General features: G+C 33.5%; 3 protein-coding genes across 4 annotated transcripts; 1 reads left to right on the top strand and 2 right to left on the bottom strand.

Moving 5' to 3' along the window:
• Window positions 1-3,163: 3,163 nt before the first annotated feature.
• LOC133683138 (probable E3 ubiquitin-protein ligase BAH1-like 1) lies at window positions 3,164-6,532 on the top strand. 2 transcript variants are annotated; one of them, XM_062106668.1, is made up of 6 exons: window positions 3,164-3,539; window positions 3,840-4,084; window positions 4,185-4,439; window positions 5,037-5,174; window positions 5,909-5,967; window positions 6,169-6,532. In XM_062106668.1, the coding sequence occupies exons 1-6, from the start codon at window positions 3,380-3,382 to the stop codon at window positions 6,272-6,274; spliced, it is 963 nt and encodes a 320-aa protein (XP_061962652.1). In that variant the 5' UTR covers window positions 3,164-3,379; the 3' UTR covers window positions 6,275-6,532. The 2 variants fall into 2 exon arrangements, 1 of the variants encoding a protein (XP_061962652.1); XR_009836756.1 differs by lacking the exon at window positions 6,169-6,532 and having other exon boundaries at window positions 5,113-5,174; window positions 5,909-5,924.
• A 1,272-nt stretch (window positions 6,533-7,804) lies between these two features.
• Window positions 7,805-9,306, bottom strand: LOC133683139 (uncharacterized). Its single transcript, XM_062106669.1, has 3 exons — window positions 8,882-9,306; window positions 8,146-8,270; window positions 7,805-8,064 (listed from the first exon to the last, which is right to left on the bottom strand). The coding sequence occupies exons 1-3, from the start codon at window positions 9,222-9,224 to the stop codon at window positions 7,939-7,941; spliced, it is 594 nt and encodes a 197-aa protein (XP_061962653.1). The 5' UTR covers window positions 9,225-9,306; the 3' UTR covers window positions 7,805-7,938.
• A 4,704-nt stretch (window positions 9,307-14,010) lies between these two features.
• Window positions 14,011-22,423, bottom strand: LOC133682069 (ABC transporter C family member 14-like). Its single transcript, XM_062105318.1, has 12 exons — window positions 22,147-22,423; window positions 19,376-21,555; window positions 18,230-18,550; window positions 17,869-17,955; window positions 17,139-17,768; window positions 16,822-16,986; window positions 16,263-16,557; window positions 15,656-15,870; window positions 15,109-15,414; window positions 14,923-14,986; window positions 14,580-14,819; window positions 14,011-14,347 (listed from the first exon to the last, which is right to left on the bottom strand). The coding sequence occupies exons 2-12, from the start codon at window positions 21,473-21,475 to the stop codon at window positions 14,247-14,249; spliced, it is 4,524 nt and encodes a 1,507-aa protein (XP_061961302.1). The 5' UTR covers window positions 21,476-21,555; window positions 22,147-22,423; the 3' UTR covers window positions 14,011-14,246.
• Between the last annotated feature and the right edge of the window lie 2,470 nt (window positions 22,424-24,893).

Genomic DNA, 24,893 nt, shown 5'->3' with positions numbered 1-24,893 from the left:
TCATTGCATAGGTAAATGCTAAGAAATTAGCCAGCAACCAAATCCTAAATTGTTGCTCCACTACCAAAGTAATCATGCTAAAAACGCACTTGAAGTTGTGACTTAGTGTTGGAAGGAATTTGTTCTTCTTTTGTGCATCGAGGTTCAAGTTTTATTATACATGTTTGTTATTTTTTTGGTGTCTTACATGCTCACTGAGTTTACATGATATTTAATGGATCTAGAAATTAGTTTTGATGTATGTAAATTGACCCGGACATCAACAAAAAGAATGTTTCTAAAAAAATAAAATCGAAACTGTGATGAGTACTCAAATGGGTCCAAGATTAATCTCGAAGAATCTAGCCACAGCCAATGAAAAAAAAAATCATTCGTCAAAAAGGAAAAAGAAGAAGAGGAAGAAGAGGCCAAGAGAGTGGTCGAGGCTTCTGCTCATCGGCTTGCGCCTTTTTATCCCCTTGATGTATGGGCTTAATTAATTTCATCGAGTTCGCTCTTATATGTGGTGGGGCTTTAGCTGGACAGCGGCTCACCCGACCACAGATCGTGTTCTTAATTCTTGGACCACTGAGTCAGTGCCTTGCCTTTTTATCGATAGACGAGTCTCCTCTTTTTAAGGTCCTATGCCATGTTTCCCTTTCTGTTTTTCGTGTTTGATTTATCTTCAGAATCCATATTAAAAAAAAAAAAAAACTAAGCAGAAATAATATTTGTAAGGGTTTAACTATAACTTATTCACAAGCTCTGATCATTTATTATATATATATATATATATATATAAAGAAAAGTTGGAGGATCTGTGCTTTACAGTGGACAGTCCACTCAACAAATGCTTCCCCATAAAGCATTCCAATAATGCTAAGATTGTTATCGAGTCGAGCTTTCGTCATGTGTGCTGTGTGAAGACTTTATTATGAACAATAACCTAAGTGAAATCATGACATACATCACTCAACAACCACTGGGAAATGCTCCATTGGTTTGTAGCATATGGGGAATTACTTGTATAATAAAACTTGTTGGATTTTTTTTATCATTATTTAAAGATTTTTTAGTTTGGTCCTCAAACTTTATATTTAGACGATAAAATTCTATTAAAGAAGTAATTAATTTTAAATTTTTATAAAAGAGTAGAATTAGAAGAGAAGAATCAAAATAAAAAATGCAACAAATATAGGTAATGACTACCGTCTTATAAGTTTTGAAAATATTCATTTTGATTTTTTAATTTTAATTTAAATAATTATGTAAATTATATAATTACGGTTCTTTGAAATTATTTTATTTTTATTTTTATTTCGGTATAAAAATTTATGGGATAGTACAAATTATACAAGTTTTTCAATAAAAAGAATATAGATTTTATCATGAAATTTGTAAACAAGAACAGGTGGTGTAAACAAAAACAAACATGGCCTTATAATAAAAGAGGTTGATGCCACCTGGAAAGGCGTTAAATGCTGTCTTTTCCGTTAACGACAAGCAACGACAATAGAAGCTTTTTTATATCCATCCCTTGGCTTACCTGGGACGTAAAAAAGGGATGCCCCCTGTTCCATCTACCGCATCCTCCCTGACGTGGCAACCGGAAGTTTCCCATCGTGGCATAAATATCAGACCGCGTTGTCATATCGGTGGTCTCTATCCCTTGGATGCCTACGCCTACACACGTAGAGCTCTTGAAACTTTTCTTGTGAGCACTAAAGGAGCCTGTCTAGTTAATGATGATAGCCTTCAAATCCACTGTTATGGCGGTTGGGGCTGCGAGGATGCTTAAAATATGCTTCTTTGCGGGATCCTCTGTAGTGTCCTCTGCAAGTTTAGTGGCTGATTTGAGACGATGCATCAAATTTCATGCGACACCATTCAAAACAACTGAATCGAACGAAACAATGGGCGCCGCCTCACAATGTTCGGAGAAGTTTTAAATTTTAATGAGAATTGGATTCATTTAACAAAAACTTATTGAGGAGGGGTATCATTGTTACCCTCCTCATTTTTATGGTAACAGTAATAATTTTCTAAAATTTAAATTTATTTATCTATTAATTATATCTTTTATATTACATTTATTAAAAAACAAACTTGCAATGAAATCATATTGCGCGCGGCTTTTCTTACTAGTGAGGAACCGCCCCCACGAGGCAAAATTCAAAAGAGACTTTAAAGATGTCTCATTGCTTGAAATTCAAGCATGAACTCTCCTCACTTCTTCTTCTTCTTCTTTTTAAAGAATGTTTGTAATGTAGTTTTAATTGTTTTTTTAAATATTTTTTATTTAGAAATATATTAAAATAATATATTGTTTTATTTTTTAAAATTATTTTAAATATAGCACATCAAAATGATTTAAAAATATAAAAAATATTAATTTAAAATAATTATTAAATTATTTTTAAAAACACTTTTCATTGTATATAAATATCAGATTCTCCATTCGTAAACTCGAACCACACGCCTTGCCAACACAGCAGGACTTTCTTCCCTAACGGACTAAACAAGAGGACTTGAAGAACATTTGGTTTTACTACACAACACGAGATGGTTAGACACAATAAAATTATTCCAATAATGCATTTATTCTACATGATTTTACTTATATATATATATATATATATATATATATATATATCTGAAAGTTAAATCTATTTTTCAAATATTACAAACTGAAAAATCATTAAGTAATCTGTTAACCCAGACGGTGGATAGATGATCTTTCTTTCCGTGACAGATTTGCTTTTGGACAAGAAGCTTCCATGCATCATCTTCTTTTCGAATTTATTAAGGTTTATTTATTTATTTATTTATTTTAAGAATCATAAAAATTATGAGGTTAACATGGCTATTGCCAAAATCAGTCCTTTTTATTATCACTTCATCTACTATTTTGTTTTTTTTTTATCATTTTATTTCATTTTCAAGTAAAAAGTCAAAAATAGGATATTCCCACTACTATTTTTTTTATTATTTCTTATAAACTCTCTCTCTCAAAGTTAAAAGTATTTTTGTTTTTGCCCGAAGCAGTGACTGCTTTACTTGGAAGTTATAGAATATGGTAATGAGTGACGTGTCGACTGTGGATAATTGAAAAAAAGAAAAAAGGTGAAAAATAGCTGATAAATGGATCGGGTTGCGGAAAAAGATTCCATAATATCCAGGAAATTGACTCCTCCTTTCTGTCATCTCATCAGGTTTGGTCTAGATACACGTCTCTCAGCACTCCAAGCCGTTGATATGCAGAGACAGAGAGAGTAACGTCCTCTCCTCCCATTAGATAAAGAACTAAGTCGGTGGATACGAGACTAGCATCCTTAATTCCTTAACAAGAAAGATCAAAAAGAGAGGCTAGCTTTGGCTGGTTCTTGAGAAAGAAAAAAACATGAAGTTTTGCAAGAAATATCAGGAGTACATGAAAGGACAGCAGAAACAACTACCCGGGGTTGATTTCAAAAGGCTCAAAAAGATTTTGAAGAAGTGTAGGAAAGACTTTGAATCTCACCAGGACCATGATGGCCAGTCCTGTCCTCACCATTGTCCCGGTACTCAATTCTATTGCAAATGATTGTTATCCAATGTTTCTTATTTATTTGTAGCATTGGTTAGTTTGTAGGGATATGATAGTTTCTGTTTCTATCTATTCCTAGGATATTGGAGTCTCTTAGCAGGTTTGTCTGATTTTACAGACGAACGTGAAGTTTTGTTCTTATTGGAGTGATGTTTCCATCGATTTAAATTTTTCTTTTTGAAGTGGCATCTTATGTCATTTATTATAATGATTTTTTTTTATAGGTTTGTTCTTTGTATCTGATATTCCTTCTTTAACTCAAATTCACTTGCAGTGTGCGATGGTACCTTTTTCCCTTCCCTTGTGAAGGAAATGTCTGCAGTAGTTGGTTGCTTCAATAAACGTGCCCAGAAATTACTTGAGCTGCACCTGGCATCTGGGTTTCGAAAATACTTCATGTGGTTCCAAGGCAGGTTACTAAAAGACCACGCTGCCTTGATTCAAGAAGGCAAGGATCTGGTTACCTATGCACTGATCAATGCTGTTGCAGTTCGAAAAATACTAAAGAAATATGACAAGGTATGCTTGTCTCAAAATAAGATGAATGGATTACAATACTGAATTCGAACGATCTGTTTTAGGTTATCAAGCTTGATATATCTGCCCTCTATGGTTACAGATCCATTACTCCAAGCAAGGACAGGCCTTCAAGTCAAAAGCTCAAAGTATGCACATTGAGATCCTTCAGTCCCCATGGCTTTGTGAGCTTATGGCTTTTCACATTAATTTAAGGGACACACAGGTCAAGTCAAGCAAGGCCCCTGCATTGTTCGAGGGGTGCTCACTAACTTTTGATGATGACAAACCATCACTCTCTTGTGAGCTTTTTGACTCCATCAAGCTTGATATTGATTTGACCTGTTCTATATGCTTGGTAAGTTACTAAATTTCATTTTGCTACGAAAAATGCTCTGCATAATATCCAGTAATTATTTGTTTAAAATCTGATGTCTCGCCTAATCTTCAATGAAGAGAAGCAAATAAAATTTCACAACTGGATTCAAGGTCTAATTTACGATGACTGCAGCAAGAGCTGGTAGAATTTGTTGACTTTTTCTGGAAAACATCATTTATTCATGAGATACCTTATGGATTGACACACTAACTGCTGCACGTCCTTTTCTAGTTCCATATATCACTCGGGACCAGTTAGATCGTAGACCAATCTTACTTTTGACCCGACAGTGAGTCTCTATGGTGAATTAAGACATATGGCCAATTTGAACCCGGCCTTTTACACTGAATTTGGCATCTGCTCTCCTCAAGATCAGACGAAAAATCCTGGTCTAATTAGCTGTTGTTTCATAATTTACTACTTATAAGTGCATACGCTGTTCTACGCATGCGTGCATGTATTGAGCTACAGAGCTATCGTTACAAGAGTGTAAAGCGCGTGCATTGAGTCTGTTATCATTGTGATTTGATGACCGGTATCTGATTTAGATTGTTTAATTATCTCTACTGGTGACAGGATACTGTATTCGATCCAGTTTCTCTAACATGTGGCCATATATTCTGCTATATGTGTGCTTGTTCTGCTGCTTCAGTGACCATTGTCGATGGACTCAAGGCAGCAGAACCTAAAGAAAAATGCCCTCTATGCCGGAAGGTTAGTTAACATTATTTAGTAGTTATTCTCCTCTCTCTCTCTCTCTCTCTCTCTCTCTCTCACTCACTCTCTTTTCCTTTGAAGCAATATGCCCGCTATGCATCGCTGCAATTTTGCTTCGAGATGATTTTAAATGATCCTTTTGAAGTTAGGAAATTAGACTCGGAAAATGAAACTGATGCTACACGACAGGTTCTTGAATATTAGCCTTGTGCGATCCCTACCATTACTTCAATCCATCGCCTATTGCTCATCTGAATTCACAGGGACTCCACGCAATTCGACTTATTTTTTCCGTCCTTATTTTTGTCACTGGCTCTGTACTGTAGAAGGAAATAACCTATCCATTCTGATTGAACCATTTCCTCCCCTGGTTTCTTTAATTGGCATCATGCACATTGTTCTTGATGAACACGATCTTTCGCCTCCCTTTTCATCATCAAGTTTACTGTTGATACTGGTCCAGTGCTTCGTTTACAAGTTATAGAAGTGTCATGTGTTGCCCTATGAAGAAAGGCTTGTATCTTTAATCAAATGTAGGAAAATCAGTTGAATTGTGTGTAATGCTGGTAGATTCAATGAAAACCCTGAAAGTATCAGATGCATGTTTCTGGCAATAACAATAACAATCTGCTTATTTCATTTCCTTTTTTCATTGCACGGTCTGTCTTTTTTCTTTTTCTTTTTCTTTTTTTAACAATCTTCATTTTCTAACTTTATTTTTGTTATTGTAGAACGGAGTTTACGAAGGTGCCCTACACTTGGAAGAGCTTAATATTTTATTAAGCAGAAGGTATCCTTTTCTCTTCATGACAAATCAGTTTGATTATACTTTAGATGTAAGTTTTAAGATTCTCGTCATCACGTGTTCTTCCTCACTCAAAGGGACTCACAAGAAACAGGAAGGGAAGAGAAAAGGAGGGACATGCTACCTGTTATTTTTACATTTTATACCTTTTGCTAATTTCTTGCTTTCATTGGAATTTCAAAACAGTTTCCACGAGTATTGGGAGCAACGACTTCAGACGGAAAGGATAGAGAGGATTCGGCAGGTGAAGGAGCACTGGGAATCTCAGTGTCGAGCATTCATGGGTGTCTAGTTCGGAATTTCTTCTCCTAGTTGTCATTAGATCGATTTAGGCGTAGATAACATGCTGTAAATCTTTCCCAATTCCCATAATGTTACTGTGTTAATGTCTTCCGTTCCTCAAGCCAGGACTGCCGCAATTCAAGTTATTGGACAGGCGATGTTGATCTGCTTGGCTTGATCGGAGCACTGTTACGTTGCATGTGTAGATTTACAACCTCAGAGATTGAGAATAGATTATTGCTTTAAATGAAAGGAATCTGTTTCTTTCTTTGCTCTTTCCCCACCTCTTGAATGAAACAGTGCAGCAGACTATCTTGGTCACATGATTCTGCATCTTGTGGAGAGTGAACTAAGCTCCCAGCTGCCGCGGCACGGGCAAACTCAAAGTTAGGGCTGCAAATAAGTTGAAGCATCACATGATATCACTTCAGGTTCGGGCATGAAGGCTATAATTTTACCACTCTAGCAACTAGGATCACCATGAAGAAACCGGTTTGTAAGATATCCCAGCTCCATTCAGCCAAGGATACCAAAAATCCTTCCTATCTCCACTATTTCCTTTTTTTTTTGCCTACCATGGTATAATGGCATTTTTCACCCTGGTATTGTATTTTAAATGAGATTAGATAAAATTTAATTTAAAAAAAAACAAATTATTTTTTTATCACTTCAGTATGTTAATATCAAAAATAATTTTTTAAAAATAAAAAATAATTATTTTAATATATTTTTAAATAAAAAAACTTATTACTACAGCACTGTAGGCGAAGAGCGAAGTCCATCCAATTTAAGCTTTTGAACTTGACTCTACTTGGACCCCACTCATACCTGTATTCTGATACACTGGAAGTTGATGGGTTCACTGTCTGGTCAACATACCTCTTCCAATTTCACAAAAATAAATATATTAATGAACCAAAAACAAAATATTGTATTAAAACAAAATCTAACTTGAAAAGAATTGATCTACAAAGAAATAAAAAAATCAACTCTTTATCAAAAAACTATAAATTCAAAAACCCAAGCCAACCCCTGTTTCTTACAACACAATTTAAAATGAAACGATTGCTAGCTTATTAGAGTTGAATTGCGTTTTTTGGAACTACCAGGTTTACTGTGAAAAAATCACAATAGTTGAGGGACGAAAAGTGCCGTTAAACGCAGATACCGGAGTCCACAATCCAAATCTTTTTTAACACTGTTGTGAATGCTGTACAGGCCACAAGCCCAAGAAGGATAGAAAGAAGGGCATAAGTGAGTTTGTCAGTCATATATTCTATGCACCAAATTCTGAGAGGACGATGGCAATCCAACCAAATCAATTACTATGCGAATGAATATTGCTAATTATGCTACACTCCAGTTGATTTTCCTGCCAGACCAACCCACTTTATAATATACCATCAAGAATGGCATGCATTTAATCAGTTATTCATCAGGGATGGCCTTGGCTTTGTTTTGCACTAATTTTCCTTTAAGATTTAGAAGAAACACTTCTGCATCCACGCTCCAACCACATTCAATCCAGAGACAACACTAATTTCTCGAATATTTAGTAGTTTTGAGAAGCAAAAGATGCAAACACCAGATAATTCCTGGACAAAACTTGGTTTGGCTAGCCATATAACAATCAAGATAACAGACATTAAAATAGGTAACAGACGAGACCTCACTTCAACGAGTTTGAATGCTCCTTATCAGAGGATTTCTATCTTTATGCATATGGTATCTTTTGCACAACTTCTCTAGAGTTGCAACTGAATGCTGCATGGCATTTAGCTTCGTGTCCATAAACATCCTCTGCAAAAAAGAGAAGTCAAAGGGAGTCACACAACCACCACAAACATTATACAAATCCAGAAACAAGAATTGGCAACCAACCCTATAGTCATCATCTCCATATTTCTCAACAAGCTGACCGATATGAACACGCTGCATTTTGGTCAATGGTTGCAAAGGTGCATGTTCTCCGTCTCTCCGCTTCTTCCCTAGAGCAGATTTCAAATCTACACAACCAAAATATTAACATCACGAATTAGCTTTCAAGTTAATCTGCATATGGAGAGGAGAAATTCATTCCAAAATTTAGCTTTCAAGTTCCAAGCATCCATATTCTCCTTAAACTAATTGGAAAATTCCAAGAACATACATGCGAGTAGCACACATTCACTTCACAGCAATTTTAGCTTTTCTGTAATCAATTATGATGGGAAGTACGATCCATAATTTTCAACCGTGTATGAACATATTCTAGGAAACAGAACCATCGGCATTCCAAATAGTTTAAAGAAAAATGATGGCAAACAAGCTAAAGGCTAGAACAAAGATGTCAGAACTAGAAAAAAAAAGAAAAAAAGAGAGAGGAAATCTTCAGCTTTTTTTATACCATATACTACGATATGTTTCTATGAGTAATTTCTCCAAAAAAGTAAATTCCATTATGAAATTATTTAATTAATTTTAGCATGTGAATTAAGCTAAATTTGCGTGTGCTAAGAAACAGCATTAACCTCAAAATCAGAAAATTAATTAATTAGGATACAATAAGGGATTAATTCGATTTATGTCTTAAAAAAAGGAACGCAAAATCATAACTGAAGCAAAGAATAGGACTGACCATCTTCTTCGAGGTCGCTTCCAGAATCAATGGGTTCAAGCTCATCTGCGGACCCATCATCCACTTGTTCCTGGGATGGAGCGACTTGGAGCGATTCGGTCTCAATGATATGAGAAGTACGGGACCTGACGCCTAGAAAGTTGGGGTTTGAAACGACACCAAAAGACTTGTAGTTTTGGATAACACTGGCCTTATCGTCCCATTTGGAGATGTCGGCGCCAGCAAGGGAGCGAAGCTTTGGAGGGAGATTGAAGGCTGGCTTGAACACGTTAGGGTTTTTCTTTGGGAGACCCACTCGTACTTTTGGCCTTGAATTCTTGTATTTCCTTCTTGACCCTCCCATCTCTGTCTCTCTTTTTGGGGCAACACCAGAGGAGGAGAGAAAGACGAGAAGGTAATTAGGGTTTATGAAGGGGTTGGAAAGGATGGGAATTGGAGTATATAGAGTTCAACGGCGCGTTTTACGATTCTGAAAAACGCTGCGTTTTCTTTCTTGTTTTTCTTTTTTTTTTTCATGTGAAACTTTTTGTTTTTATTTTTCAAAGAAAAGAACCGTTTTCTTTTGAAACAATGAAGCAAGATCGAGTTAAGAATTAAAAAAATAAATAAAAGAAGTAATTTATGTAGCAGTTTTCTTTTAATCAAAATATAAATACCAATAATATTCTCATATTCATTCATGCTATTCTATGGGATTCGTGTGACATCAAATCATTGTATTTATTATTATTAATAAAAAAAAATTATTTTGTTTCTCATGAGTAAATATTTATTTAATTGAATTTTAAGCAAGAAATTCGAACAAAAAGATCCTTTTTCCACAACAATTTTTGTATATGCGAAATAGATAATAAGAATATAGACTCACTTCACTACGAGTAAGATATTTTTTTAATAAAAAAATTATATATATGACTGTTTCTAGTTAAAAAAAATATAAATGAAAATAAAAAAATTTATATATATATATATAATCAAATAAATTAAACATGATGTGTGTTAATAAATAAAAAACAAATGATAAATGATAGTACAAATAAAAATAAAAATAAATCGAGAGATAGATGTAAATCAAAATATTTAATCTTGTAAGACAAGATATTTATCCTGTTGTGTTTGCTATATTTGTTTATTAAAAAAAATATTCAATTAAACAATAATATAAATAAACACACATTAATTGATTGAATAAAAAAATAAATATTATACAAGCTTACACATATTAAAAATACTATCTGCAAATAAATGTTTTTTTCTATGCAAAAAAAAGTTCATTTATACAAAATATTAAAAAAATATATAAAACAATAAGAAAAACTTTCTCAAAAATTAAATGCATAACCAAAAAATAATTTTCATTTAAAAGAAGCTTCCTAAAAAAAATAAAAAAGAGAAGAAATATTAATCTGAATACAAATAAAGAAAAAATTGAAGAAAAAAAGCTTAAATTGAAAAAACAACAGAAAACAAAAAAGGTCAAGAGCCTAGCCTATTCCTTCAAGGCCTGGGCGACTAGGACCTTTTTTTTTTGCTGCATTTGTCACCCACCCCAAAGTTTTTTGCAAAAAATAAAGTTAGATGATGAGTCATTTGTTGTTGTCCAAATTCCGCCCACCACAGTGGCCAAAAAATTAGGCTTCAACTTTTTTTGACCTAAAAACTCGTTTTCAAACCATTTTTGTCTCAAAAACCTAGAAAACACATTATGAATAATGATAAACCTATTAATGGCTTAAAAAAAAATCAAAAATAAAAAATCAACTCAAAATCAAAAATCAAACCAACATCCGATTTTTTTTGAAAGACTTTTAAGGAAAAAAACACCTAATATGAATTGTTATAATCAAATATAACCATTTGACATAAATATCAACAGTTTTGGTGATCTAAATTGGTGTCAATAATATTTTTCTTTCTTTTTAAACCCCACATTTTTCTAACAAATCATAATTAATTGGCCTTCAACTAGAACTAAATCGTCGAGAAAACAATTGAGGAACAAAAAGAATTTTTGACAAATGCACAATGCAGTACAATGTCGTCCATAATGATTTGTGTGTGCGTGAACAATACTTGTCTATATTGTAAAAAACACTCACACAATTTAAGTTACAGTACTAGTTATGTAACCTAAGCTCCACCGTGGATGAAATATTTTTATTTCTTAACAAAAATTGTAAGTGCAAGATTTTTCATCGCATTTCTGTAATTTAAAAAAATTTAAGTTAAAATAAAAAATAAATAAATACATGTAATCAAATAAAATAAGAACTATCTGTGTTAATAAATAAATAAAAAGTCATTAACAATACAAAAAAAATAAATTTTAAAAAATCAAGAGACAAATATAAATTAAGATATTTAATTTTAAAAGACAGGAAATTTACCAAGTCATGTTTGGTAATTTTATTTTATTTTTTGTTCTAGTAAAATGATAGGAGAAATAGAAACACAAATTAAATTGATTGAAAAAAATAAATGAAAAAAAAACATCATGCTAGGCCTGGCAAGTCAGGCCAACCCGCTTGACCTATTTTATTAGGGCCCATGCGCGGGCTTGCCTTGACAGTCCTACGTGACTAGCCCCTATTTTTTCTTTGGTTGCAACTTTTTTTTTAAAAAAAAAAAGTCTAAAAAATTAAAATCAATTCGAAATAAAAAATCAACCCTAGCTCAAATATGTTTTTTCATAAACTTTACAGGTAAAAAAAACACCTAATATTAATTTTTCTCATTAAATGAAACCATTTGACATGAATATCATCTGTTTTGTTGGCTTAAATTGGTGTCAACAACATGTTTCTCTCTCTACTACGTAGAATCTGGCAACCTCCCTCTCTTTTTTCTCTCAATTAGGAACTAAAAAAATAACAAAAATAAATTTTTATATCAAAATTGAATTTGAAAAATATTGAGGTACCAAAATTATATAATTGGTGTTATTTTAAAAGTTTGAGGACTAAAATTTATTTTTTAAAAAACTTATGACTCTTCACTTATATTTGACACCTTTTTCATTTCGATTATTCTTTTTTCAACCTTATAATTTCATAAGAAATCAAAATTAATTGGTATTTAATTAGGAATAAATCACAAAAATAAAGTTTGATGATTAAATTAAAAAAATAAAAAAGTTTTTGCACACGTAAAGAGGATTAACAGTGCACAACTACACAGTGAAAAACCATACCTTTTAGATTTATAATTAATAATTTGTTTATTAAACGTTTCTGATTGATATCATATTATATTTAATAACATAGCAAAAATTGTCTTTTTCCTACCAGTATGAAACCGATGTTTGCAAATGTGGGCAATATGCACACATAATACCAAGCTTCTAAAGGAAAATATATAATTTAATCGCTTCTATTGGAAACAAACTAGATTATTGGCATATGTTATGCTACGATAGAATCAATTTTTTAAAAGTAAAAAAAAAATTCCTTATTAAGATGTTTTCTAATAAAAAAAATTAATCATAAAATCAAAATATAATACATATTAGACAATATATTTTTAGAAATCAATGTTTTAATGGCCTTTTCACTCCTAAACTATTAGGGTTATGGCAAATTGAGGCCTGTATTATCAATCTGATGAATTTTGTTCTTAAACTATCATGTTTTAAACAAGTATTGTCCCTTCATTTAATTTAACTATTAATATTGACCAAAAACACTTTGTTAAAATTTAATATTTTAGTATTTCTAAGTAATTCTATTTTTTCATAAATGCTAATGAAAATTCAATCCACTTCCACAAATAATTTCAAATATTTTAAAACTCGGAAAATATTTTTATTTTATAAACAATAAAAAAATAATAAATTATGAAAAACAAAAACTAAGCTTGAATTATCTCTAAAATCTTGATGGACATCGTGGTTCTCAGAATTTCTACACGTGATTCTCAAAATTAACACACTTTAAGCTTGATTATGTGTTACGCATTCAACCAAGCAAATAATTTGAGAAGAATTTTACCAAGACTAAGCAAATAAATTTATATGATTTCTTTAAAAAAATTCCCAACAAAATTTGGGATCATTCCAAATTCTTTTCAATTTTATTTGTATTTTTCAATTTTATTAATATTTAATATTTTTTTATTTAGTGTCATTTTGTCTCTAAGTAGAAGGTTGTTGAAGAGTTGAAACAAACGACAATACTATATTGTTTGATTGCAGTTATTTTTTAAAATATTTTTTATTCGGAAATGTATTAAAATAATATTTTTTATTTTTAAAAAATTATTTTTGATATCAGTGTATCAAAATAATCTAAAAATATCAAAAAAATATTAATTTGAAATAAAAAAATTTAAAAAATTATTTTTAAAATACAAAAATAAATAAGGATAGTGGGCATTAGTTGACAGCTGGGAAAACATTAAATGGTTGTTGAAGTTGCCTATAAACAGAGCAATATTGGAGAGCCAAAGCATGCAAGATAAAAGGAGGAGAGGAATCCCATAAAATTATTTTTGAGTTACTTGTGAGATAGTCTCGAGATTGTAATTTTCACATTATTTAATAAAGATTTTCTATATAAATTTAGGTGAATTATATAAATTCTAGCACACCTCGTTTCTCATTTTATCCTATCTTGTGCTGTGAGAAAAATGCTCCTTAACCTCAAGTATTTTTGAATTTTTTTTAAATAAATTTGATTTACTTTCAGCTCAAAATACCAGAATTTATTTTTTTTTAAAAAAATATTTATGATAAATGATAATTATCAAATCAAATAGATGGATATTATCTGCTTTCACAGACAAAATCGACCAAATTAATAGCACATTGTTTGGCTGAATTTTGGGCTGTAATTTTTTTTGACAGCAACTAATTGATAAGAAGTAACTCTTATAATTTCATTTCATGTAGTTACTTGTGAATTAAGAAAAAAAAAAGGTCATGTATCATTTTAGATATTGAATTAGGGTTTCCTTCTACAGACTAGGCGTGGCCACCACAAAAGCATAGGTCAAGCACAGCCAATGGTCGCAATTTGTTCCGTTTATCTTACAAATGGATAACTCAAGATTATTGTGATTTCTCTCTTGATATTTTAATTTTTTCTTATTTCAATTAAATAATTATACCGAGAAAAAAATATAAAAAGACTGAATTATTGAACGAGCAATGGATTGAGGGCAAAATAGTAATTTTGCTTATCGAATCCACGTTGAGTTGTACAGTACTTTAGGTTTTTGGTAATAACACTTTGTGGTAACATCGCAAATTGGTAAAAGAGAGAAGGCACTCCTCGAAGGCTCGAACAGTGTGGATCAAGATATGCATCTCGGGAGATTCTTACCAATATTAACAGCAGGATAGTGTCAGTGATCGAAGTATACTGTTTGCTTATAATTCAGCCGAGCGGTTGGCATACTCCCGAACCAGTGCCCCAAACAGTGATGGCCTCTCAAGCAGCCGAGAGGGTTTATCAAATTCTTTCGACCGTCCTGTTATAAACAGGAAACAAAGCGAGTCAGAATAGCCAGCCGATTGTCTTGAATGCGTGATAAATACTCTGAGAACCAGAACTCTCATCTTGTAAGTTGAAAGATTGTCGTTACAAATGAACCATGCCTTCTAGTGTAATATAGACAGACCAGTCTACAGTTGTGTGGGATTTTAAAAACTCTTTCCTTGAGGTTTAAAACGAAGAAGACAACAGTAGAAAGAAGAGCATACCTGCATCGATAACTAAAACCCTGTCACAGTCCATGATTGTGGGTATTCTGTGAGCAATGCTGATAATTGTACAATCAGCAAATTCCTCTCTAATGATCTTCTGAATCACAGCGTCAGTTTGCGAATCAACTGAAGCAGTTGCTTCATCCATAAACAACAGACGACTGTGCTTTAGCATAACTCTCCCCAAACAAAGAAGCTGCCTTTGCCCCACGCTCCAGTTGTCTCCGTTATCAGTCACTATGAAATTGAAAGTTTTCATAAATTATTGTTCCAATAATACGTTCCACTTAACAAGTTTGGAAGAGTGAAAACTGTGAAACAAATGACAGTCAAATTTCACCTGGAGAATCAAGTTTTTCGGGTTTTGCAGCCACAACATCTTTCAGTTGACAGCGTTCAAGACTCTACAAAACCATCAAGTTTTTCAGCTTGCAAACTCTTAAGAAAAGGTTTCTCACAATATAATAATAATAATAATAATAATAATAATGTGAAGTGGATCAAGAAATGGGAACCACGTGGTTACCTCCCATATCTCCTCGTCTGTATACTTTCCAACAGGATCCACGTTGCTTCTCACGGTTCCTTCAAAGAGGACAGGTTCTTGAGGAATTATGCCAAAACGAGACCTGAGATCATGGAGTCCTAACATGCAGATATCAATGCCATCGATAATTATTTTTCCGCCTGTTGGTTCAACCAGCCTAAAGAAGACTTGGATCATAGTTGACTTTCCACTCCCTGTACGTCCAACAACACCTATCTTCTCTCCCCCTTGAATGCTGAGAGTAATGCCCATGAGAACCAGAGGAGTGTTTGGACGATATCTAACCTGGTATCCAAAAGGTAAAATAGATCGAGCATGGATATATTACCAAAGATGTCAAGTTCACTGACAATGACAAAGTGCTATCCATGCATGCATAATGTGCTTTGATGCCTGAAAATATCATTTGCTTTTCACTTCCTCAGCCTAAAAGAGCTATTTGGATAGTGTGTGAATTGCATCTCTATAATAAATGAAAACTTAAACTGATTTCTTTATCAATAAGAACTATTGCAATGCCTTTTACCTGCAAGTCCTTTAGATCAACATTGCCAATGGCAGGCCAGTTTGGAGGAGGAACCCTGTCCTCTATCTTCCATGCTGCCTCTGATGAAATATTAGTGAATTGTTTGATCCTCTCAACAGACACCATTCTATTTTCCACAAAGCAACTTAAATATATGCACCAGAACAGCACAGAATTGAGGGATAGCCCGTAGGAGAGAGATAAACCAACGTTCTCTGTATCAAGCAGAATTTGGTCAGTTTCCTGGAAAGCAAGCATTTAAAGATCTGATGGATTTAAGAAATACGAGTATCTGCTGTTAGATTCCATTAATAACATAAAAAACATTGTTTTAATGCTTCAATCCATGATTTAAGAAACAAATAAGCCTCATAGCATGTAAAAAGGAACACTAGTAATAAGACAGCATATGAATTAAGTAGAACCAAAGAAAAATAATGTGCAGATGTTTTTGCATTAATGGAAGAATGATACTCTTTTGCCAAGAACATTTTGAATCACCTGGTCCAGAAAACTCATATATAGATGAGCATGCATTATATCAACTTTGATGAATCAAATCCTTGAGATATTGTCCAATGGCAATTACATGTTAGCATTCAATTACCTGGCCTTATAATGCTGCTAGGTAATAGAATCAAGAACATAGCAGAAGCGCAAAGTATGATGCTCCCAATCAGTTCCAAACGGAAACCCAACCACTCATTTGATCCGTTGTTGTGAAAATCCATGCACAAATTGGCATTCACTCGGCTAACATTTTCCTGACAGAATCTATCCTGTTTTCTGTAAGACCTAATTGTCATAACTCCAGAGATGCTTTCTGAAAAGTGATGAATCACAGGAGCTTTGGTAATTGAGTCGAGTCGAGTTAATTCTCGCGATGCTGCAAGGAAGTATCCCTGCAACCAAGAAAGATAAATCATCATTATAGATTTTCCTACTCAATCTGGAGATAGAAATCTACTCTTGAATCCGAGTATTACAATCATGATTTACGAGTTAGGATGAGGATCACATTAGAAAGCTTTCAAGATAGTAGAAAGTTCTTTAAATGAGAAACATATGCATATCCGTGGCATGATATGTCATTTATATGTGCGTGCGGAATTACATGCTGTAAATGCTACAGCAAGATAAAAAAAAAAAAAAAAAAAAGCCCGTACCCGGTACCACCAGTTTAGCCAGCCAAGCGGAATTACTAAGAACACAGTTGGCCAAGTATACTGACATACAATTACAATGATGCTGAATACTGTGACGTACATTGCAATTGCATGGGAGAACATAAAGGGAAGGAAGATATCGACGTTGGTTTGATCAGCTGATGCCTGCAGGAAACAAAATACAAGGAAAATAAAAAACAGCAACAATTTAAGCATCTTTATCCAATATCCCTGCTATAGATTTCAGGAGGAATACAATCATAGTTGAAAGCACAGACTATAGGAAAAAAAATCATAGTTGGGTCTTGCATCCTTACTCGACTTAATATTCTTCCTGAAGGTGTGGTGTCAAAAAATGACATGGGTGCGTGCAAGATACTACGAAGAATACCGCCAAAAAAATTTTGGGCTGTCTTAAGCCCCATTAGCGTGAAGAAAAGGGATCTCACTATTAAGAACACCACTGATACAGCTGCAATAATTCCATAGACAGATATAAATAGTGAAGGCTTGAATGTTGCAGCCCGCTCATCTGCAGTTTCAAAAGCCAACCAATAATCTCCAGCCATTAGAGATGCTTGCCATACTAGGGACAATAGCAAAGCCACAACTGCACCCCACCATCCAAAAGCTTCGGTGCAGTATTGTTTATACACATGCAGTCCTACGTTACCAGTTGCTCTTTCCTCTTCTTCAATGAGCTTTGAAGTTCCCTTATCTGACTTTGGTTGATCTGGAAGCTTGTTTTCATCATTTTCTTCCCCAATTTTGGAGAGGCCTTGAGAGAACTTCGGTGGCGTGGGTGAGTTTTCACTAGGAATTTCAGCACTGACTTCTACAAGTTCCATAGCAATTTCATGAGCAGCTACTAGTGCTCCAAAATCCAATCCAGACGCTAATAGATCATTATATTTTCCTGATTGTACTATCTGTCCATCTCGCATGACCTGGTATTGAGAGAAGCTTCAATTTTTTTCAGAAATTACTGATCATCATAAACGCTTATCTGCGTGGAGGGGAACGATAAAAAATGGTTTTGCTACTTACTGAGATAAGATCAACATTGTGCAAGAAGTCGACTTGGTGGGTCACAAGTAAGATAGTCTTTCCCTTCAGTGCGCCTCTAACACATTGCTGCAGAAAGCATTGATATAACTTAAAACTGCCATTCAATTTCCAGAGCGCAGAGAAGATTTTCATGCCTATTTAACAGGAGATTACAGAGAAGACACATTTGACTCTTATCCATTATCGAAATTTTCTAATACAAGTGATTTCTGTACTTTCTACTCGGTGACACTGAATTTCCATTATAAATTAAAGCACCTATGACCAAAATGGCATCAAGAGTAAATCATTTCACTTCTACTGAATGTCCATGCTTTAAAGCAATTAAATTTAGTGTCACCTTAAATATATCAGTCCCAGTATGCGCATCAACAGCACTAAAAATATCATCAAGAAGATAGATATCACAGTCCTGATAAACAGCCCTCGCAAGTTGTATCCGCTGCTTTTGCCCACCACTGAGGTTGATGCCACGCTCTCCAATTTCAGTCTGATCTCCGAACTCCATCATCTCCAAGTCTTTCTCCAAGCAACAAACCCTGAGAACTTCCTTGTATCTCTCCTTATTCATTGGCAAACCAAATAATATGTTATCCTCAATGGTGCCATTTTGAATCCATGATGTTTGGGCAACATAGGCAGTTGTTCCACAAATCCTGATCTGTTGAAGGAAGAGTAAAGTACTTCAGTAAAAAATTTCAAGTTCATCAATTCGATTGCAACCATACAGTGGGATTTAGCAACCAAATGAGGAAAGTTGTGTTACATGGATTGCATATGAGCACCAAAAGTAATAGCTGAAAAAGTGTAAGCCAAGGAAGAAAATCTATTCCAAAAAAAGGTGATAAAAGAAAAAGAAAAAAACAAAAAACCTCTGAAACCCCAGGGAAGAGGTAACAAGAATGATGAACAAGATAGCCTTCAACTTATTGTGGTATAACATGGACCCAAATTGAGCAAGATGGAAATAGAGAAGTCTCACTACTGACTTTGAGTAGCCAAATTCTGAGCTTCAATAAAATGAGTTCAGTGTCGTGCATAAATGCATTCCAACTGCATGAAATTTACAGGGAACAATAAACCAAAAAGACACCGGATATCGGCAAGTCTCAGAGTTAATGAAAAATACTCTAGCTATTAAATGTGGAGCTAACTACATTAGCATTTCAAAATTGTTTTTGCAAAGAGCCAAGAGAGCCTCTGAAAATATATATTCCAGCAATAGAAGCATGGAATGCACATCTCATTGTGGAACATGAGAACAAAGTATCTGTCAAGAAACTCAGTGCTTACATTATTGACAATGCCTAAATGATTGGGTGAATTTTTTATGATTTCAAATCTAAACTTGGCGTGACCAGCTAAGAGCGTGATGATCACGAAACACGCACAAAAAAAAAACAGATCTATGAGGTTGATGAAGAACACCAAAATACAAGAATCAATGAATGGATAAATCCCACAAGTTTTGTTTCGTAATCCATACCTTTCCAGATATTTTGTGCATCTCACCGAGGATTGAGGCAAGGAGAGAAGATTTCCCAGATCCCACAGTCCCAACAATAGCAGTGAGCTCCCCTTTTTTTATCTCCAAATTTATATTGTTCAAAACCTCAGCTTTAGCTTCATCATCCCAACTAAATATCCCACCCTTAACCTCCACAGCGATTCTACCATCGCAAGCATCCACTCTTTCTACCGACTCTTCCACCAATTCCTTGCTTAGCATGTAAGAATCCAGCCTCGCAAGAGATACCATTGCTTGTGAAAGTGATATCATAGCTTGAGGGAATACCCTGATAGGCTCCTGCAACATTTTAAAGATAGATGTCGTTGTGAATACTGTCCCTGCATCAAGCGGGACTCCCAACAGGAGAGCGGTACCAAATGTCAGAGTTGATACTAGCAATGGTGTGCTCCACATCACAATCGTGTTGATAGAGATTGAGTACAAAAACTTGGAAATCCATCCAAATTCTGAATCACGAAAATCTTGGATTCTCTTGTTGAAGTGGTCTTCCCATGCTTGGAATTTGATCACACGCATGTAATTCAGCATCTCATTTGTTGCCTTCATCCTTGAATCGCGGTTTATCATCACGTTTCTCTGGAACTTATTATTTCTTCTGTTGCTAAACACAGCAAACACAATAACACCAAGAGTTCCAATCAATGCTGTGACTGCCGAGGTACCTAGAGCATTGTATAGGAGCGATAAGCCAACACCAACTTGCAATGGCATTAACCATATAGAGTGCAACTGCAACATCATATCAGAGAGCTGCTGGGCATCAACGGCCATGTAATTCACAATCTGTCCAACTCCGTGAGCTTGACGAGCAGAACATGATAACATAAGCCCTTTCTTGTATAAAGAAGTGATGAGAGTACATCTAATGAGCATCCCAAGTTTCCGAGAATTGAAGTTAAATTGATGGTCAGTCAAAACCTCAACAAATTTTGCGACAAGAAGAATCAATACAAGGTAATATCCTTCATAGGGAGAGGTTCTTTTCCCAGATGTGTAATCGACAAAGCTTTGGATGAGCATAGGCCCAACATACATGACAGAGAGCCGCAAGATTGCAAGGAACGCAGTGAAGGAAATTTCCTTCCAAAAGCACCTCAACAACGTGGTTCGAACAGGGTGGTTTGACTTTTCATGTGGTTTAGGCCAACTGGATTCAAAGAGCTGTGACATTTTTTCAGCTCTATGCTCTGGTGAAAGAGTAGGCACATCATCTATCTTGAGTGGAGATTTGTAGCCCTTACGCAGTAGGGGATTCATCCAAAGCCAAAAGGACTTAGATATTATAGAAGCCGTAGCAAAGCCAGTCACATTGGATTTTCCCAAAAGAGGTTCATGTAATTTGGTGTCATCATGCATTACTGATTCAGAATGTCTGATTACAGTAATCCCAGTCGATCCTCTAATGGCAACGGAAAAAAGAACAATTGATAACGTGAAAGCCATTGCAGAAACTATATCATCAAATAACAAGTTGTGTTCCAGAGCTACCAATCGAATGATCCCTGATGACATAAACATACTAATGATGATGAAATTTGCAACCCAATAAACTCGAAGAGATAGTGGATGATTGACAGCATGAAACCTCTTTTCATGAATTATCAAGATTGCAACCACTAGTTGAGTTATTGCTTGAACTAACCAAAACACTCCATCAAGCACCTTCCAATGAGGCAACTGAGTGCTTTGACTGAATGCTAGAATGAAGACGACAATGTAACACAAAGCTAAAAAGACTGGTACAATCAAAGAGAGCTTGAACCAAATAGAAGTTGTGATATGAGCTCTGCTGTTTCCATTTCCAACAAGGGGATAGTTGATGTCAGAGCCGGAGTGTCCACTGGAAGTGAATCTAGAATGCAGCTTTTGAGCCGCAAATCCGAGGAGGAAAAGCAAGAACAAAAGGTCAACTGAAGATAACAGAGCTCTTTGAGGACATGGAGAAAGGAAAATGAATCTTAACCATTGAAATATCAATGGAATAGATGTTTCCCCTGAAGACTGAACCACAGAGCTTGAGCATGAGAGAGAGTTGATCCATGTTGAAGAACTCATGCTCCCTAAACTTCAAGTGAATAAAATAAAATCACAGAAAAATCACTCGATGCTCTGATCAATCTCCTTCCTCCTGCTCCCTGCATAGTTAACAGAAAACTTTTACGGTAAGTGAGGACTAAAAAGAAATGACCCACCAAAAAGGAGTTTCGAACTAGAATCGTGGAATTATGGTGCCATAGCAGGGCCACGGATAAAAATGAGCACTTCAAGAAGAAAATGATTACAATAAATAATATAGAAAGATGAGTTTTCTTTTTCTTTTTCTTTCCAAGCCTTCGAGAGCTAGCATATGGGGTCTCTGCAACTTCAGTTATGCGATCTAAGAAAATCATAAACTCAACACACAAAACAATACCGGCAATTTATTGCAGTTTGAGCGGAAGAGATATGCAAACTATATAAAATGAAGAGAAAAAAAAACAGTGTTATTAATTTAAGGAGCAGGTATCAGACCGTAGATGTTGCCGGCGATGGATCAGTTGCAATATCTCAATAAAGAAAACAAGAAAAACGATGGAGATTGGAGAAGATGAAAACAGAATACTACTGAAGTTGCCAAGGACAAGTAAAATTCATGAACTTGAACCGTATGCATGTATGTACATATAGACACAACCTTCAAAAAAGATGATCTAGTATTCTACAAAAGCTGAAAGGCAATAAATTACTTGCTTAAAAGCTGCAGGTGCAGCGCAACCAGAAACGTGGATCCCGGTTCCTGACGGAGAAGTCTGTGCCGGCGAATGTAATGTAAACCACAGTATACTAGGACGAGTGAGAGTGAGAAAGACATGAAAAAACAACCAAACTGAGTTTGGGTTCGCTGACAGTTATACTTCGCAGCAGAACTAGTGTCGTGAATATTAAATTAAACTAAAAAGTAACAAAAGGACAAGATGAAACTGGTTCCTTAAAGCCGGCCATGGTATTAGATACAGTGTTTTGGATTCCATTCTTTTCCGAATATTTTTTTAAATTTATTTTTGATATTAAAATATCAAAAAATATATAGAAACACCCCAGATAAAATTAATTAAAAAATTAAAAATGCAACTGATCACTGGAATCACCACACGCAAGACACCCCCACCAACACTGTCTTTTATCCTCGCGCGTGTGAAAGAAACAACAATGATTTTTTTTTAAAAAAGACATGTTTATTCTTGATTATTTCATTTCTAAATGTGTTTTAAATCTATATATTGTGATATGCAGAGTAGAGTAAATTCTGCGGGGATGTATGTATGGATGTGAAAAATGTCCATGTTCTTGGGAAACCTATTTAGAAACTCATTTTATTTGGAAGAAACAGGAAAAACAATGTCTCTGTTATGGCACAGTGATGTATCATCAAATTTTCTTCATCAAATTATTATGTATCAAAATATATGTTTTTTTAAATATGTAAATTATAAAGTTCAAAGATCGTGAATATTATATTTATATTTGAATGTAAAAATCATAAAGTTTTAATCAAAATGCATGTATTATTAATTAAATTTGAGTTGTCAAGACATGTCGCATGGCATTTTTGCTTGATTGATCACACGGCCACTCCTGATTCAATGTTAAAGCAAGCAGAATATGCATGTATTAATTATTAACTTTCAATTCTGCAAAAAATGTTGTTCCTTAAATTGTTGAATAATTTAACAATTATTAGTAACAACAAATAATTGATTCTATAATTTATAATAAATGTATTGATGATAAACCTATAAAATTAAACTATAAAAAATAGTATTAGAAATATATCAAATACAAAGAAAGTTTAATATTTTCAATGATTATGTGGCATATCTAGAATAGTTATAATTTGACTTGAAAAATGATGATGATTCAGTGTTGATTTTATAATTTATGATAAAGATATTGTTGATCAACCTATAAAAAATAGTATTATATATCAAAGACAAAGAAAGTTTAATATTTTAAATGATTATATGGCATATATAGAATAGTTATAATTTGACTTAAAAATTGATGATGATTTAGTTTTATTTTTAACGGGTCATTAATAATGATAATTATAATAAATAGGTAGATATCATAAAACATGAATTAAAATCTATAAAACAAGATGAAGTCTGAGAACATGTTAAAATACCTAGATATTGTAAAAAGTCAGATATAAATGGATCTTTAAGACCAAACCAAATTCAAATGATAACATTGAATAATACAATGATATACTTGCTACTAAATGTTTTTACTAAAAAAATGACATTAATAATTAAAAGATGTCTTTATTGGTCTCTATAAAAGACTTATTTAGAATTACATGGTTTTAGTATTTTGTTATGATTTAGAGTTATATCAAATAAATATGAAAATTATATTTTTAAATGGAAATGTAGTAGAAGTCTATATAGATCGACCATTGAGATTTTCAATTAAATAAAACAAGTGCAATGTATAAATTTAAAAAACCAATATATAAACTTAAACAAGTTTCAAAACAATGATACACCGAGTTTAATGATATTATTGTTTTATTTATATTTAAGAAAAATACTATTAATCAATGTATATATCTTAATGTCAATAAAATTTTGTTTAATTTGTATATTGATGATATCTTATTTGTAATTAGTAATTATGGTTTATTATACGATATTAGAAAATCTTAGTTTGAATATTTAGATTTAGATTTTTATTGAATGCATGTGTACCAATAAAATTTATATTATAATATTTGTTCATTTTAGGTTGAGGAGAAATCTTATGAAATAATGCAAAATAATTTATTATTATTGCATTTATTATAAAAGTTGAATACGTGGCATGTTTTGAAATAATAGTTCAATAAGTAACCAATGGGATGCCAACATTAAAAAACTGCAATTTCCAGAATTTAACCTCGAGAACAATGACAGGCTTGATCATGGTAAGAATGATAAGGATCAATTGCATAATTAAGTAAAATTAATAAGAGATGATGGTATGATTAGAGTTTTTGATTAAGACATTCTAAAAGTCAACTCTCTTGGAATATCTCCAATAAATACCAGGATTGTTTTCATAATTTGCTGTTTTTTTTTATTAAGATTAATGTAGGCTATAAATAATCAAGGAATGTTGAACATCCAACGAGCCATAATAATAATAATACAGAACTTAATTATTTAGGTGGTGGTTTAATAGTAAAAATTTAGGATTAAAAAGTTTGATTTATTTGTGATTTTAGATTTGAACCATGTGGTTGCTCATATGATGGCCACTGGAGGCTTAAATAATCGTTAACTTCTAGACCCATGAGATTAATCGAGGTATGCACAAACTAGCTTGAATACTCATATTAAACTAAAAAAATAATACAGAACTTCAAATAAATTTGAAAGTCTTTCTCATCCCTTTTCATTCCAGTATTTTATCACCACATGATTTGAGATTGGAGTATAAAGAAAATATATTA

The sequence above is a fragment of the Populus nigra genome, chromosome 2 (assembly GCF_951802175.1).
Source record: "Populus nigra chromosome 2, ddPopNigr1.1, whole genome shotgun sequence".
Taxonomy (NCBI): domain Eukaryota; kingdom Viridiplantae; phylum Streptophyta; class Magnoliopsida; order Malpighiales; family Salicaceae; genus Populus; species Populus nigra.
Note: the sequence above shows the minus strand (reverse complement) of the source record. Positions and strands in the feature narration are given on the sequence as shown.